Raw genomic sequence first — 18,398 nt, forward strand, 5'->3', positions numbered from 1 at the left:
TGGTCAGCATTATGTCAACAGTTAGACCAGGCCAAAACTGTGTTTAACATCATGAACACTATTTGTCTTTGATGACAGTTATGGTTAGCATTGTGTCCTCTAACTCAGATTCCAAAGCCAGAAGGGCCCATTGTGATAATCTACTCTGACCTCCTGTATAACACAGGAGGTCAGAGTAAATATCACACTTATCTGAACTTCCACAATACTCTTTCAAAAATATATTCTCTACATATTTAAAGAATACAGTAACACGAATGATGCTATCACAGGGCAGATGCAAGCTGCAACAGCTATTACATTTTGTCCTTGTAAGAAGTTCAGCAATTGTTTTTTCTTGTAAAGAAGCCTCAGAATGCTTAGAATTATAATCTCCACATTTCATTTTATATTTTTTTTCTCAGCAACAGGGCAATTTAGCTCTCAGGCAATCCTGGATCTAAAAAACATCTGGAATAACTGAAGGTTTTTTTAAATGAAAAGTGGTAAGAATATGTTCAAATTGTTCTTCAGAACACCAGATCATAATTAGTGTTTTATTTCTCTGTCATTTTAATCCAATGTTCAAAAGTTAATTAGTTTAGGCAAATTATTTTCCTCTGATTTGTATTTATTTATTTTATGCACACTTGGTATTTTGCAATACATAGTCAAAAGGAAATGAATTAATTTTGTAAAGTAAGGTAAACACCACAGATAGAATAAATGTCTTGTTTTTAACACATTTCTTCTATCATCTGTATATTAGCAGATACTGACAAATCAAAGTGATGAAACTATTAGCAATACAAAGAAGCTGAAAATAATAAAATACACTTGTACAACATCTGATAGTATTAAGACATTACCCGGTCCAAAACGATGTCAGAACAAAATAGGCTTAATTTACTAAACAAAAACAATCAATGCATAAATATGCAATTCACTTATTTTGACAACAAAAGCAAACCAGTTTCAGGCTAGTAATATAAGGCATTAGAAGACTTCCCCAGACGAAATTAAGTCATTTAAAAATATAGGGCTGAAAACAGAACAAATCATATTAAGTCACAAATATTATTTTAAACTTTCTTCTTTAAAGTGAATTAGTGCTCAGTTCAGATGTTGGGTCTGAAAAGCCCAAAGATGCAATTCTTTATCCACAAAGCAGGATAAATATGGGCAGCAAGCTTCCCCACATTCCCCAGGCAACTGGTTGTGCCTCAATTGTGTTTTGGAAGGACCACCACCAAGGATGAGTTTAGTCTTCATGTTCATTTATTTCTTGATCTTTCTATCAAGAATGAAAGGAGCCATGAAGGTCCAGATCCTCACAGGTATTTAGGCTCCTAACTGCCATTTAAACCAATGGGAGTTAGAGGCTTAAATCCCTTTGTGGATCTCATCCTAATACCATATATAACACTGGTTTTGTGATGTGGGCACCTGACCTGTAGAAACAAGGATGAGACTGTCAACCATGTTACATAGGTGACTAGACAGTGGACTACTGGTAATAATTTGCAATCTCAATCATAAAGATATTATTTTGAATTTAGCTCAGGTCACTTCAAAACACGGCTTACATGCAAAAGTTCGTCTTATCTAGTTGAAAGAAAAATTGGGGAGGCAGAATGGTTCAGAGAGGATAACACCTACTGAAGGAAGAAGAAATGGATTGGCAGCTGCTCCACATATCCCTGCTAATTCGCCCCGACCTTTTGTTGGCAATAGCTCAACCGATAGCATCTCCCCCAGAAGACCCTACTAGAGCAAAGGATGGCAGCCCATACACCTCATGTCCTTTTTTTTCATTTGAACTCAAATTCAGTCTGATACCACATTCAGCTCATTGTCAACCAGTGTAGCCAATGCTTCTAATGTAACAAATGACTGTGGTTTCATGGGAGGTTAAGCAGCAAGAAAAGCTGAACCAGAGCAATGGTTATCCTGTTTTATATAAACGCCTCTTGTAAAAAAAAATACAGGGAAACAAATACTGAAAATACGATACTGTCTCAAAATCCAAACTTGTCTCAAAATCCAATACTTTTCAAAATTCTCAGTGAAGAATTAGTGGGTTTTTAAGGTAGACATACAAAGCACAATCAGGTTTAAAATAGTAGTATACAAAGATAAGGATTTCTATATTAAATCCTTGACCTAAGTTTCATATTATATAGAGACACTATTACCCTATTGTATAACATAATTATGGTAATTTTTAGCACATTACAGAGCAGTACACTTGAAACATGTAATTTGTTACCAAATTGTTTTTTGCATAATACTATCAGAAAATATCTACTCATGCTAACCTATGCCAATAAAAAGTGCTGCTTCTCACCAAACAAAACCCCAAACAAAACCCAAATCCTTTAATAGAAACTTCCTTTAGGTTCAACAAGTGAGTCTGATTTTTGGGGGCTGTCTTTCTGGATTGCAAGTTTCTCAGGGCAGGTATCATTGCCATCTGTGTCATGTTCAGCATAGAATCCATAGCTCTAGATAACAGATCTAGTGTTCTCGTTACGGTCTTTAAGATGCATCCTTTCTGATGCTCAGTGGAAGAGAGAACCTCTTGCTTAACTCACAATGGGTAGAGAGAATAGTGTTGCTTCTTGGTCTTTTGCTTGTACATTCTTGACAAAAGGGAGGGTGTAGGGTACTCTAAGTCTCCTAAAATATACAGAAGGCATCTTTACCCATTCCTGGCTCCTGAGAAAGGAGCAGATTGGGTGAAGGGAAAAGAGGAACTTTTTATGTTCCAGAAGGCCTCCTAGAAGGCAGAGGTCAGCAGGCTGATAGATGGATTTAATTGGGATGAAAAAGGAGTTCTCAGCTCCCCACCCCCAAGTGCACCCTCTCCTCCTGTTTTGGTCCTGTGAACCTTACAGTGGTCAGTTTGCCTGCTTAGAAATGGTGGTCGCAACAGAAGAAAGACACTTCTTTGGGATAGGGGATGAATTCAGGCAACAGACAGAGCAAAAGAAGCTAGCCATGAAAGGGACTATGCCAGATCCACAGGTCCTGTGCCACTGTCTGACTCTCTTTAAAGCTGTTACCACCATGATGATCCATGTAGTAGCAGAGATCTCTTTCACCCATAAGATAGAGACAGACTGGTACAGGGAACAGAGTGCAAACTACTAAGAAGCGCAGAGCTAGCTGTATTCAAGGAAATGAGGAACAGTTCATTCCAGACTAGCAGGTTCCTTCTTGCAGAAATGAGCTTTGTGAAGAGATTCTGTATGGGGGTAGGGATGGAATTCTTCTCCCACAAACTACAAAGTACTAATGGACCTGCTCTACAGCAGTTTCAAGATAGCAGCAGCAAACACAGCTTCTGTTTTGATCCTCCATGGGATGGAAAGTGTTTGACCAGAAGATTCTCATAGTGACGAATCTACTACTGGCCATATCTTCTCCCCCCTAGCCGTAGAGCAATAGGGTAATGACCCTCTCATTCCCCACAAAGTGGAAACACAAAATTTCTTCCCATTTGGTCTTCCACAGCCTTTTCCATGATCGGACCCCAAGGTAACACAATTATTACAATTTAATAAGATCATACAGCTAACAACCGTGGCTAGTTTTAGAAGTAATTACTGAAATCGTTAAGCTCTTAGGATTCTGATTAAAAAAACACAATGAGGCAAGATTTTGTGTAGCTGTTCTCCCTCTCTACACTCCATCTATAAAGAGAAATATCAATTCTGGCAAATAGAAATTTAGACACAAACAAAGATGGGCAAATTAATAGGTCCCTCTTCACCCTTAGTGACACAATCAATGGGATTTAAATTATTTAAATACAAATTAAAAGCTTAAATTTTATATTTTTCACAGCAGAACAAGATGGCAGCATTTCAGATAAGATATATATTTAAAGAAAAACTAAGTAGCTCAAAACCCTAAGAGTGTGTTTCAATTAACTTAAGAACCTTAAAAAGGTCAAATGGGTGTAACATTTCTCTTAAAAATTGTAAAATGTATGGCAGAGTTGAGGTGTATCTTTAATGATTTCCACCTCATAAAAGAACATATGATGCACATGCTCTCATGACAACTAACACAAGTGCACAGATGGCTTCAACATATTCAACTCAGTGGTAAAGTTACTGAGGTCCTAAAACCAATCACCTTCCTTATGAAAGTGTTTGAAGTATTTAATATGGTATTTGCATGTGCATTAAAATATGAACACTTTTGCATGCTAATATGGAGCTGGAGTATATCTGAAAGCAAAGTTCTCTTAATGTCTGGAAAAGAGTAGCAATGAATACACATACCAAAACAACAAACCGTATGTATTAGCAACAAGCGCTACATTTCATCTTACTTTAGTAGATTTAATATCCTGCAGAAGTGATCAGAATGGTTACCCTTTAAGAGTATACACAGAGTTATTTATGTACTAAAAACCCAATGGTCCTGGGGGTCATGGGATCACACAGTTGTGTTTTATGCAACTTTACAACAGTTAATGTTTCTGATTGTAGGAACACACTTAACTTAAATATCACATCTCTGCTATTGTTATAGTAATCATACGTGTCAAACTGACAGACTAGAAGACAAATATAGTATTTTCTATGTTTTCCAGTTTGTTTAGTTTGACCATTTTACAGAAGTTTGCATCGTCACTTGGTTGCATGGGTCTTTAACACAGCAGTAAGGTCGGAAATATGTTCTGGAATAGCTATTCATCTTTAAATTAAAACCCTTATTCATTCCAGAGTAGCAGTCATGTAGATAGACCCTGAAGCACACTGGCAACGTAGCATGGGAAAGTCTGCACAACTGTTGACCAGGTTGATCCCGAAATGTGGATAAAGAGGAATTCCAGGTATTTTCCAGTCCCCAGGTGCAGTGAAATAATGTTTTACAATGGAAACGCTGACAGTGTTAACTATTATGATGCAAGTGTGACAATATAATAGCAATTCCTAGATTGTTCTCGGTAGCTAGCTGGTTGAAAAGCTTTACCAGGCTCTATACCCAATTTCAATGTTTCAGAAATACTCTAAAATAAAAATCTGCTGAACAACTTTGAATAAGATGATCAATAATAAAATCCTAAGAGGTAACATCAAATTAAAATTGAGATTGTAGCGTATTTTTGCTTCTTTATGGTGTATAAGGAAGGCCTGAAAGTGTTTTTTTCGCTTTTTACCTTAGAAATATCAGGAATGCCAAGGCTGGTATCCCCTCTTTTTGCTGGAAGACTTCTTGGAGATATAAAAATTGTGCTTCAGCCATTAACTGAAGAGTTAAGGGTATCAAATTGTAAACAAAGATGTCACTTTCCCCAGGTAGTTCTCCATTATTTAAGGTAAATATATGTTAGTAAACCCAAAAAGTTTTAAACAGTCTGAAAAAAAATCACCTCCCTTTAATTAATTAGGTTCCACTTCATCAGAAAGTATAACAACATAATCCAGTGAGATTGCCAGTCACCGCAGAGTGTTCCAGACACAAACTGAAATTTGAATGTAAGGGACAAGCAGAAATAGATCCTTTAGACAGAACAGAAAAACAAAAATCAAATCAGACCTTCCTTATACTTCATAATGAAGCAAAAAAGACTGACAACCTCCCCTGAGCCTTTACACGTTATCCTTTAAATGATTCCTACGTGCAGAAGTAAGACTAGACTAATCACCTACTTTAGTACTTTGGAAGGCATAAAATATACCACTACATCTATGCTAAACAAATCTAGTTCTATTTACAATTATAAATATAATCCAAGAAGCATTTTTTAAAAGAAAAATAAGGTTAAAAATTGGTATGCACCCCGAGGAGTGAAATTTCACAACAAAAACAATACTTATTTTAAAACATCAATACCTGTGAACACCCATAATCTGAACTTGAGTTCTCCTGTAACTGGGACATAAATGTTTAATTCTCATTTACAATGAATACACTGTAAATACATTACATTAAAATAGGTTTACATTATATATTGGACATTATTCAATACATTGTAAATACATTATATTAAAATAAGTTTAAAGTAAAAACTTTGTTGAAAGAAGGAAGCACTCCCAAAATAAAATGAGACCTTGCACAGAGCAACTCTAGGACAGATATCTGTCAGTTGAAGAGATGTCTAGACTGAAACATGTCTAAATAGCTCTAGTACCCTGAAAGACAAACAGAATGGAGGCACCTAGCTAAAAATCATATGGTGACATCTGTGTGTGAATGACAGACATCTGTGCACTTTTCTTTGGATTTGGGATTTTCTACAAGATTCTGTACAATTTAAATCAGAATGGAGGTTTATAAAAGCAGAAAAATGGTCTTTAGTTGTTTCACAAAATGATTTATAAAACACTGGCATTGGTATGAAGAGTTCAGAAATACTAATTTAGGTCCATAGAGGTCACTGGTTCATTGATGCTTTGAGGCACTTCTCTTCCAGTGGACAGGTATTTACTGCATCAGTTTCAATTTTCTTTGCTGATGATCTTCTGTGTAGTGACGGCCTTCTTCCACGCAAAATGTTATGCCTATTTTTCCAATGGACAAGAAGAAACATTGTACAGCATCTGCTATAAAGGTGGCAATAATGGAGCTGATCCCAAATGAGAGATCATATCTGGTGGTCTGTGTTCACTAATAGTGTCTAAAGAGACAGAAGTTTTGCAAATATGAGTACATAATGTAAATACCAATTCACAATAGCATTGGTGCCATTACGGAGGAAAGAATGTCTCATTCAGAGAAATGCAAAAAGTAGAAGAAAACCATTCATCCACTAACATCATCATCTCTCTCCTCCAAAGACTTAACAGCAGCTAAGGGAGTTTAGATTATCAAAGATATTATCTCTTGTGGTGAAAAAAACGCAACCCATCTCAGAATAAATTAGTACATAGCCAAATCACATTGCCTTTGGTTTACAAACTCAACATTTTCATCATGATTTTACTGAACACCAAATATTTGTTTTTAAACCTGATAGTAGGTATGTATCCAACTAAGGAAGAGTTTCTAATACATTATCCTGAGTAACACTATTACTGTACTTCACATGAAAGGCAGATGTACCACAAGTCAACACACCTTGATATAATAGAAATTTGAAAAGAAAATTGCTTTTGGGTTTTCTGTGTGTTATCAGTTATGACAAGAAGTACCTGACACAAATTTTATATCCAGTACAGGAGGAAGCAGGTAGTTTTCTTTCTTTTTAGTTTCTGCTATAAACTCATGTGGTCGGTTTTTGCATTTATCTGTTGTGTCATTTAAGCTGGACTGTAAAACATTGCCGCATTTCATCCATTTGAAGGGAAAAAAACCTCTTAGCAGACACATCAGAGTTTTAAAATAGATACCAGTCACTGTCAACAAAAGGAGAGAAAAAAGTGGCTTTTCAGTCTAGTCTGATCTTACACTAGCTTGAACAATTTTCAAACAGCCCATTACAGGCCAGATCACAAGGTCTTAATGCCACAGACCAAAACTAAAACACTACAACCTATAAGACAGAGACACTCCCATCATTCCTCTATTGCAAAATGTTAAAACTCCACTTTCACCTGGATTTTAATGCATCTTATTGTACACATTTTTTTTAAAAAGGGCATCAAGAATATGTTTTTTTCACCTTCTCTAATTTAGGCCACATATGTGGCTGTTTAAACACAAAGTGCCATCAATTAACAAAGGGAAAACAATTACTAGATACAGGAGAATAAGAGCTCCCCACCAAATACATAATATGTACTCATTTCATGAATATAGTTAACATTTTCCCTCTATTTTATGGAAGATTTTAATTTCTTTTTTGAAGAAAAATGTAATCACAAATTCACAGGAAACAACACTGTCAAATGAATTCCATACCAGCATACGTAGTGAGTCACTGAGTGAAACTCTTTTTTATGAACACATTAGGAAAGCTGGCATTCAGTTCGAGGACAACTCTATTATCAATTTGTGAACAGAAGGACACATCAAGTAAAGAAAGATCTTTACAAGACTCCAGCAATTTTCTTAAAGATGCAGGGCTTACCATCCTTGTCCCTGTTTAAAAACAAAAGAGAAAAGATCACTTAAAAAAGTTAATGTGAATTGAACCTTTGTTAAAACTGCCAGTTTATGCTGTAGCAAGAAATCTTCTACACCTTACTCCTCATTTAAAGTTTATTTCACTACATTTATTTTGACTACCTTTCAAATGAAGGGCTCTTTTCAGGGAGTTTTTGCACTCTTTTGACCACAGAAAGTCTGTGGGACTGCCATGGCTTAACTTGTGTAGAAAAAAAAATCCACAGTTTTCTTCTTGTTCCGGAAAAACTCCAAGATTTCAACGGGAACTTTTTATGAGTACTGACGGGAGGATCTGAACCTACATTGCAAATGCAAGGTGGCTCCCTCCCCCCTCAATCTGGATGCCTGGATACTGTGCTCTGACACCACCACTTTCCAATGAGTTCGTAGCAAAAGGTCATGCCAAATCCATGTCTTTACATCACGGCCCCCCCTTCACTGACTGTAATATAATGCTGCAACAAATGCATGCTATTAAGAGCCAGTCTAATGCTAACTGAAGTTAATGGAATTTATTGGCTTTAGTTGGAGCTGGATTCGGATAATAGAGAATATAGATTTTAACACACATCAGAATTCTTAAAGAACTGTGAACTTTTCCTACAGACAATGAACTGTAATAGAAATACATTTCTTATGGCTAAAAAGTCATTTTTGTGAACAAGCTCCACAAACAGATCACTGTGGGATAAAAGATATGACATCTTCTATGTTTTTAACATTACCTGTGCTGTGTACAATTAGGAATGTTTCTCAAAAAATTAAAAATGTTAAAAGGATAAGTACAGCACATCTTTTCTCCTCTGTCCCTCATAGAAGGGATATCTTATGATATTTACCTTTACAGGTTGGTACAAGATTTTGAGGGGAGGAGGGATTTGAACATGGGATTTTAGTTTGGGCCCTTCTCTATTTACTAGAGTTTTGTTACTTCGATTAAGTGCCCATTACTTCGTACAAATGCACAGCAGGTGTCTTAAAAATCTGTCATTTTACTTTGTTGTTCAATTTGTTCCTTGGCAAAATTCTTTGGCACTGGCTCAATAGAGAGCAATAATTGTTCAGTGGGACAATTTTGTTCCTTAGCTGTAAAATCAGCATTCCCATATATCCGATCCATCTAGCCTGGCACTGTTGGGAAGACCCATGCATGGTAGTTATCAAGGAGGCAATTCAGGAAAATTCTTGAAGCCCAAAATTCTATGGCAGGGGACACATCAACAGACTCCACAAAATGTTTCAAATGTTTAATTGAAAACATCTGCCTCTATTTAATACATAAAATCACAAAGATACATTAGCAATAATTTTAGAGAGCACATAACTGAGAAGACCAGTTAATGTACAAAGAGCTCTGTGTCCTAAGCAACATATTAGACTTAAGTCATGTAGCAGAGACCCTGGAATTATCTGGCACTGCTCCCACAAATGCTCTCACCTCACTCCCCAGACCACTCCAATTTGCACAGTATTCCGTTATTTATTTTACATTCAATTCAATTTATTCTACACTGCTCTCAAATTTAAATTTGCTGCAAAGTTTTGTATTTCAAGTGATCAACTATATGTTGAAGCTGTCAGGGGAAAGCTGAAGATTTTGACAGCTGGGTAGGGGACAGTTGGGGCTTTTGGCACACAGGAAGGCATGGGAGGTGTTTTGGTAACTAGGAGGGAGTTGATTATTTTGGCACTAAAGAGGGTATTCAGCTTTTCTTTATCACCCCTTTTTTGTGCAGTGCAAAGGTGGCTGTAAATTTTGGGGAGCAGGGTTTGCCAGGAACCTTTAGTAGTAAATAGCTGCCCCAGTGCATCCTGTGTCAGAATCTGACAATACCTACAACAATGAAAAATGAACATACTAGTTTGAGGCTTCTGTTAAAACAATCAGCAATGTTGACATTCAAACTGTTGACTGACTTCAGAGTTAACAATGAGATGAAGGAGAGCAGTTCCCATCTCTCAGAGTTATCATTTCAGGCTGTTGGCAGATTCAGGCAGACAACATTGCATTGCTGCGACCGAATGTACCCCTGTATTCACACCCTACACACTACTGTAATAATCTTTATACAAAATTTGCCTTGTGAGGTATCATCTGAAAACTAATAACTCACTGGTCAAAAATATCATGGTGAAATGTGTGTAGCACCATTTATATGTAAAGTTATGAAATCCTCCCGTATGATGTTCTTATCACGTGTTCAAAACCACACAATCCTGCCAGAGCAGAAGTATCCTGAATAAAGAAATGTGTGTTTACCTAAATTTTCATATAAGCAGTAAACAGGGTCCTCGAGACAGCAGGGAGAGGAGATGACAAGAGACAAAGCAAATTTGCATTTCAGCAAACACAGGTGAGAAGAAACAACATGGAGCCTCATCCTCCACCTCCATGTTGCCTTCTTTACTGTTTGAATAAACTTTGCTTTGAGGGGTAACCCTCAGAAGAATCTACTTCAAAGTTAACTGGACTATAAAAGAAAAGGAGAGAAAATCCCAAGCACTCTCTCTCTCTCTTTCATCTAAAATGACAAAGGAACCAGCCTTTTGACTTTGGGGGAAGATTCTGACCTGAGATTTGGCTAGCCACACCACTGGGAACATGCAGTAAGGATTTTTACCTTGAACCAAGTGTACCTTTTTAAGTTTTAGCTACTAGAAAGCATTTTATCTTTTTTTTTGGTAATCATTTATGACCCTATACTTGTGCTCACTTGAAACCTATATCTTTGTAGTTAAATAAACTTGGTTTTTTTAAATCTAAACTAATCCAATGTTGTGTTTCAACTGAACTGTTTGGTAACACCAGTTAAAGTAGCAAACTGTTGAATATTGATCCTTTACAGGGGCAACAGACTTTTAATATCTGAACTGCCTAGGAAAGGGCTGGACAGTGCAGAACACATATTTTTGGGAAAATCTGGGACAGGGAGTGTGTTGGGTAGTTACCCAAGTTGGCAGAAGCCAGAGTGTGACTGGAGTGTTTCTGATAGGCTACTGGGGTCAGAGTAGCTGGACCAGGGCTGCAGCTATTCACTGACATTCAGGGTGTGACCTGCATGCGGTCTGGCTGTTTGTGAGTGGTCCAGGTTGGGAGCTACAACAGGAAAGCATTGTGACGCACTCAAGGTTGTGGGGCAGGTGCTGCCACAACCCCTCACTGGTCTGCGTTGCACGCCAGAATATGACAATTGCTCAGCGTATGGTTCACATTCTGGAGGCTATCTTCATAACTAAAAGGCCTAGAGCAGGGATTGGCAACCTTTGGCACGCGGCACGCCAGAGAAAGCTCCTGGCGGGCCGGGCCGGTTTGTTTACCTGCCGTGTCCGTAGGTTTGGCCGATAGCAGCTCCCACTGGCCATAGTTCACCGTCCCAGGCCAATGGGGGCTGCGGGAAGGGCGGCCAGCACATCCCTCGGCCTGCACCACTTCCAGCAGCCCCCATTGGCCTGGGACGGTGAACCACGGCCAGTGGGAGCTGCTATCGGCCGAACATGCAAGCACGGCAGGTAAACAAACCGACTTGGCCCGCCAGAGGATTTCCCTGACGGGCAGCGTGCCAAAGGTTGCCGATCCCTGGCCTAGTGGCTTCAGGCCAGAACCTAGCTGCACTAAGACAAGATCATTGTAGCTCAAATGCTTACATAGCCAGTCATAGTAGGATCATCCTTGTACAGGGGGATCCTCCAGTGGTGTAAAGGTGGTGCGATGGTTCCTACACCATCTATCTCCTGCAGCCGGTAGGGAAAGGGGATGTGTCTAAGGCTTTCCTGTGCCCCTGTGATCTCCATCTCCCATAATGGTCCCTTTGTGCTTCTTATACTGGGGAAACAGCCCCAGCACACAGCTTGCTGAGGAAGCACAATGGTGGCTAAAACTTACCTTTATATCACCACCTCCTCCCAAGTTGCACTGTGAATTGCTAGACCACAGACAAGGATCATGGCCTTAATATTGTTTTTAATGGGAATTTATTTTCTGGAGCACATTATTCACCGATTTAAGCATAATCCACAGTTAAGCAGCAATTTACATGGTCACATAATTGCATGATACATGTGGCCCTGCAGGTAAAGAACAAAACTGCAGGACCCAGCAACTGAAAACAGCATCCAATTTGGACAAGATATTAATTTTATAATACTTAGTAAATGAATGAATCAAACTGGTTGCAGCCAGCAAATCTTCTCAAAAGAGGCTTCATTTTTGTCTGCCCACAAAGCCACCATGGAGTTAATGCTCTAATTGGAACAGGAGGAGTTTTCCCTGCTGAGTTTACAGGCTTTAACAATATCAGAATGAAACCAAGTCAATGCTGCCAACTCTTGTGAATCTATTGTGAGAAATGCCGTTTTGGTCTCTGCTTAGACAGTCTCACAATAATGTGAAAGCTGCAGCTTCCCACAATTCTGGGGGAGTGAGCGAGATATTTTCCTCACACAATGCCCAGATTTCCACTGCTGTCTCACAAATACCTGTGTAATTTACTGGCAATGTGTGTGCTGTGACTCTTTGTATTAGCTAGTCCACAGAAGACAACCATATGCTTTCTACCACCAGCTACTCTTATAGATGAAATAGAAGAGGTCTGTGGTGTGGATCTGAAGGTTTTGGATACAAAACTTGCAGATGATCCGGGTAGGAATGAAAAGAAAACTACACATAGATATATAAAAGTTAGTGTAAAGACCCTGGAGTAATTGTTGGAATGATTTTATATCGAAAAACATTAAGAAGTTAATTTGGATGTTGTGCTATTATGTGTTTTAATGTTGCATTTTGATTATTTGGTTTTGCTTAATGGGAGGTTTTCCCTTTAAAAATAAGGTCTGTGGTTGAGACTAAGAGCAATGTGTGGGAGATCTTGCCTGTGTGTCAGAGAGGAGGACCCTACTTGAGGTAAGCACCCAAAAGCTCAGAACTGGACTTAACAAACATATCTTTCCAGAAAACAAGCTTCATTCACGATGGTGTTAACATTAGCACTTACGAGCATTGCTAGTGTGCTGTGGAGCCTTCACTTGTAAGTCATCAGCTTGAACCTAGCCCAGTTCATAAAAGTTTCCCCATCTAATGGTAGCCATATATGAGATAAATTTAATGAGTCTCAGTTTTATCTCCCATGTCACAAATTCACCACTATGGTTTACATTAGATTGTAAACTCTTCAGTGCAGAAACTGTCGTTTACTATGTGTATGTATAGTGTCTAGCACAATGAAGTCCCAATCTCACTTGGGGTCTCCAGTGATAACTCCTGTAGTGAGACAAAAACTGCCTTATTATATATTCGTTAGAGTTGGTAACAGTGTTAAATTGCCACACACATTGGGAGCGTGCAAGGAAATTTCAGAAATTAGGCCCCAAAACACAGTCTGATCATAAAAAAGAAAACTCATAAAAAAGAAAAAAAGTCTGACTCATTATTTTTGAGCTGCCATCTTGTTATATGATTTAAGGTCCTTGCCGCTGCTGGGAGTGGGAGGACTGGACCAAGGAAACCACCAGATTTTCAGTAATGCCTACAATAGAAGGGACTTGTTCACTGGTTAGACACAGAGAGCTGATGCAGTGTACTTGGGAAGTGTTGAGGCATCCCCTGCCAGGTTAGGTAACTAGGCTCCAAGACTCTCCTAGCAAGTTGTCTCCATAACAACTGCCATGAATAGGCCACCACAATAGTTTCAGGATAGGTGGACTGGATATAGTAGTAACTCCACATGTGGTCTCACCATGAAAGGTCTTCTATAATATATGCTATAATATAATCTGACTTGTTAACAGCAGTAAGTGCTCAGGAGCTTAGTTCCTTTCTGTTCACTGTTCAGATATTATTTTGCATGTAAGTCTTAACAAGTGAATTCAAATATTAAGAGAGAATGTGGCAACAAACCTTCATTGCTGGCAAAGAGGAAACACAGCCTGCAGACATTATACAGGGTAAACAACCAAACTATTCATTGCTCGGCCTTTCTGTTCTAGTGAAAAGGTCAGATCGATTTGTGGGCAGAAACAATGCCATCATAATAGATAAGCATGAGAGTGGGTGGCCAAAAGAACGTATATTTTTATAAAATGCTTTATTCAGTAAGGCTCTTGGAAATCTGGTTTGTATGACCAGGAAATATGCCTTTTTTAATCTAGCTGCAAAACAGATTATTTTAAAACAGACTGACATTTCACTCCATATTCTTTATGGAAATATGCGTATAATATGGATTTGAGATATACTCTATGCAAGGTGGGTTATACTTTATGCAAGGTGGGTTTTGTACAGTATCACTGGAAAGGCTATAATTTCCTGAATGTGATTATCCAATTTATATGCCTGTATAATTTCTGTATCTGAAGTTAGGAATATTGACTATGTATCTGTATTTCAGCTACGCTACTTTGGGTAACGCCCTCTGCTACTACTTCAGGTACAACAATGGAAAAGCTAGACAGGGCACATGGCCCATCAGCAAGGACAATGGACTGTGAAAATTCCTTCCTGTGGACACTCCATACAGCCACTGACCCATCAATGCTGTGATACTACAGGGCCAGGTGGTCTTGTCACCTGATACTAAACATTACCTGGGAATTCTTGTAACTTTCCACTGGAAGGGGAGGGTGTGTGTGTCAAGTTTGGGAAACAAAGGATTCCTGCCATATGTAAATTCTATTTAAGGGTGGGGAGGAAGGCAAAGGGGGCTCCTCTTCTCCATGGTCTGTCTGCTCAAGAAGAAAGACTGCTAAAGCTACCTGAAGGGAAGGTAGGTCGGGAGGGGAGCTGGGGAGTCCAGACTGAGACAGGGGTGCAGTCTGAAAAGAAATATAACTGGAACTCTGAACCACAGAAACTTTTCAACCTGCCTAAAACAACATTTAGGGTAAGAAATTACATTTTGTAACCTGTTTCTTAAGTACATTGATCTTAGCTTGTGGACTTTGGTTTATTTGCTCAGTAATCTGTTCTGTCTGTTATCTCTTATATTCCCTTAAAATTCACCTTCTGTAGTTAAAAAACTTATTTCTTGTTTATAATGTAATCCAGTTTATGTCATTTCTAACTGGGGCGGGGGTGGGGGGTGAAGTTGTTGTGCATATCTCCCTCCACATTGAGGGAGGGGGCGAATTTCATAAAACCTTTGGGTTTGTATCCCTAAAAAGAAGTGGGCACCAGAGTGTTGGAGCCCCTAAGGCTGAATCTTTTCAGAGCGGATCTCTGTCTCTTTGTGCATCTGGGTGTGACCCTGCGTATGTGTTTGGCTGGAAGAGGCTTGTAAGCCTAACCCAGCAAGGCCAGGTAAAGAGGACCCAGGCTGGCAGAATAGGCTGACTCAGTAGCATCCTAAGGGAAGCAACCTGTCACACAGACTACAAAACACATACAAGTTTAGGTTTTGATCAATTTGTTCTGGGAAGAGTGAACTTTCACCTGTTTTCCTTTCTTCCTAATGCTGGTTGGATGTTGGCCATAGGTCAACAGCATGAAACCATGTTATATGGTATTTATGTACGAGCTTTAAAGGGGTGTTTAACAATTAGAAGCCATGTTGTAAACTTTCTTGCACACGCGAAGCCCAGTCCTGTGAGATTATGATAGCTCTAACCACCTACTGAAGGCAATGTGAATGGAGGATTCTCAGCCTCTTGCAGAATCAATTTTAAAACTTGTTCTTCTCATGATTCATATTGCATTAATTTAATTGCTTCCTTTTAGGCTTCTATCTTCCTCTTTCAACTAAACCCATGAAAATATTCATCAAATGTACAAGAAACGAAAGGAAATCTTTGCTCATGACAGTGTGTGCAGTTTTCCACCATTTTAAATAATGAAACCACATGTTGCAGTCTAACAGGATAAATGTAACGTTTTGTAGAGATTCTTTTCCCTTCACAAATTCCTCATTCAAGAGTCTAAAGCATATTTTACTTCAGATTGTGAAAGGTACTACCATCTGTAAGAGCTAGAAAGGGCTAGAAATTTAAGCTTTGCAAAAAGTTACTTTTTTTCCTTTCTGCATCAGTGGAAAACACAAGTAAATTGCATTGTAAAGTACTTTTTAACTTTAAAAGAGACATTATCTTCTAGTAAAAGTGACAAAAGCAATGGAGAATATTATTCTATTCTGCCTGATGTGTATTCTGCAAGAAAAGTCTGCTTATTTGATCAAAAGACTCACACTTTATAAATGTAGTCTATCATACTCCATACAAATACCATTAAAGGAAAAAAAGGCGTAGGAAAACCAGTGACATTAACCACAAGGATTTTTTCAGCCAAACAAGCTTTAAGAATTTGTAACTCTTAAAAATCCTAGTAAAAAAGACCAACTTATTAGAATACTAAATTACTCTAATATTACCTTTATGATACTGCTTGCCAAACTAAGTCAAGCCATATGGCTGATTAAGTCAAAATGGGACCTTAGAGCAATTTAGTAATTTTTAATTTTATTGTATTGGGACTTATTTTTTTAAAGAATATTTAAGATCTGGAACTAAGTCTTATTTTATGCAATATCTAGTTCTCGCTTCCTACCAGGATGCAGCATATGAAAAAACAATAATGCAATTATTCATGTGTTTCCTTACCCAGTATGTCCAACTGCCGAAGATGAGTACAGTTAGCGGCAAGTTCTTCAATGTCCGTGTCACACACAGACCTGTTGGCTGTAAGAAAGAGCTTTTGCAAGTTTGGGAGCTTATGCGCAAGGTTTGTGAAGCAGCCAGTACTGCTTTGTAGTGTAGGGCACCAACCAAGATCAAGCTCCTCCAAGAGCTGACATCCCGAAGCCAGTTCTGCTATTCCATTTTCAGTAATGTTTTTACATCTCCACAAATCCAGAGTACGCAGTTTTTTGCACTTTGCTCCCATCATACTCGCTATCAGGTCATAGTCTTCAATCTGTGAAGAAAACAAGCACCATTTCTTATATATCGGTATTCCCAGTTATACCCAAGCAGCTTTGTTTGCTAATACATCTATTGATCTGTCTTCAGTGTTTTTCATTTCTAAGGAATTTGGAGAGGAGTTCATCACCACATTGGACAGGTCTCATTCTGCTTTTTAAAAAAAGACAATGGCAAGGTAAATTTTCCATCAGTTTTTAAACTTTTTTTGTTTTTAAAATTTACACACTGAATAAGAAAGACCAATTAAAATCTATAACCAAAACTGATTTTCTTCTCAACATTCTTTTTTGCATTGCTAGCGCATTTTTTGTAAGAGCTGTTTTTCCCCCAAAGGGTAATTAAGTTTCATTGACAGTGGTCTGTCCTGCTTATATAGAGGGGCAATTGGAGCTATTGGTGGTTTAATGGCACTTAATAAAATAAACAGTGCTCATACATCTGCATATGGACAGAAGAATAAGTCTCATCCCTTTTCAAGGCTGAACAAAGGCTGAACCTGGATCTAGCCTTCAGGGAATCACTGCCAGTCCCCACTATAGAAGTTAGGGGGAATGAAGAAGTGAGCCATTGTATGGGCAATATAACCCACTATCAAAGGAGTGATAGGAAGTCTAGACTGTTGGAAGAGCTAGTTGGTAATGCTCCCTCCAGTTTCTGCTAAGCCAACTGGGGGAGGTCTATCCAGCTCTTCCTTTCTTTTGCTTCCTGATTGGGTGGAGAAGCCCATCAAGTCGCATATTAAGTACTCTGCTGTATTTATAGCCACAGACAGCTGCAAAATAAGGCCCCCTCTATGTCTGCCTCTGGCATTCAGGTACAACATTGTTTAGGAAGGACCTCTCCATCAGCAATTCCCTTTTTTTTTTTTTTTTTTTTTTTTTTAAACGTAACAAAAAAAAAACCCATAGCCCTGGGAAGCCTGTGACTAAAAATATCTCCACTCAAACTAACTCATTCTGTATACACAGAGATTTATTACTGTAGGGTCGTTCATGAGTGTCAGGCTTCCAAGAATGTATATTTGTTTTCAATAAAAATGAACATTAAACATTAATTTTGGAAACATATGAAGAACTGCATTCACTTTACAAACAGTCAGGGGTGGGGAGATGGTGAGCTAAATTTTAGGCCTGCAAAACTGGCCAGTGTCCCTATAAACACACACACATTCATTTTTGCCCTATAGGAATAAAGGCTAATGTTAGATAAGCAAATGAAGTAAACTATCTTTTAATACTTTTGTAAACAAAGAAAAGTAAGTTCAGTCTCAGTCATCTCTCTCTCTCACACACACAAACACGACTTCAGTTACTTACCATGACACAGCTACCAAGGCTGAGGTGCTGAAGCTCTGAACAGAAGTTCAGAATGCTGAGCAGTGCTGTTTGCTGCCATTGGGGACCACATCAGAGGCAAATATGGAAAGTGAATCAAAGAGAAGAGGTCAA

The 18,398-nt window shown here is 38.5% G+C and overlaps 1 protein-coding gene across 2 annotated transcripts in view; it reads right to left on the bottom strand.

Annotated features, from left to right (window-relative positions):
* Positions 1–601: 601 nt before the first annotated feature.
* The window catches only part of FBXL4 (F-box and leucine rich repeat protein 4), a 120,313-nt gene continuing 102,516 nt past the window's right edge, over positions 602–18,398 (bottom strand). Inside the window, exons 7-10 of one of the 2 annotated variants that reach the window (XM_074948145.1) lie at positions 18,267–18,338; positions 16,630–16,942; positions 7,840–8,019; positions 602–7,334 (exon numbers count right to left, since the gene is read on the bottom strand). In XM_074948145.1, coding sequence (XP_074804246.1) covers positions 7,856–8,019; positions 16,630–16,942; positions 18,267–18,338 — 549 coding nt within the window. In that variant the 3' untranslated portion in view covers positions 602–7,334; positions 7,840–7,855. Of the gene's footprint in view, positions 8,020–16,629; positions 16,943–18,266; positions 18,339–18,398 lie in introns of both variants that reach the window. The other variant, XM_074948144.1, reaches the window with a different exon arrangement.

This window comes from Natator depressus, chromosome 3, assembly GCF_965152275.1.
Source record: "Natator depressus isolate rNatDep1 chromosome 3, rNatDep2.hap1, whole genome shotgun sequence".
Lineage (NCBI taxonomy): Eukaryota > Metazoa > Chordata > Testudines > Cheloniidae > Natator > Natator depressus.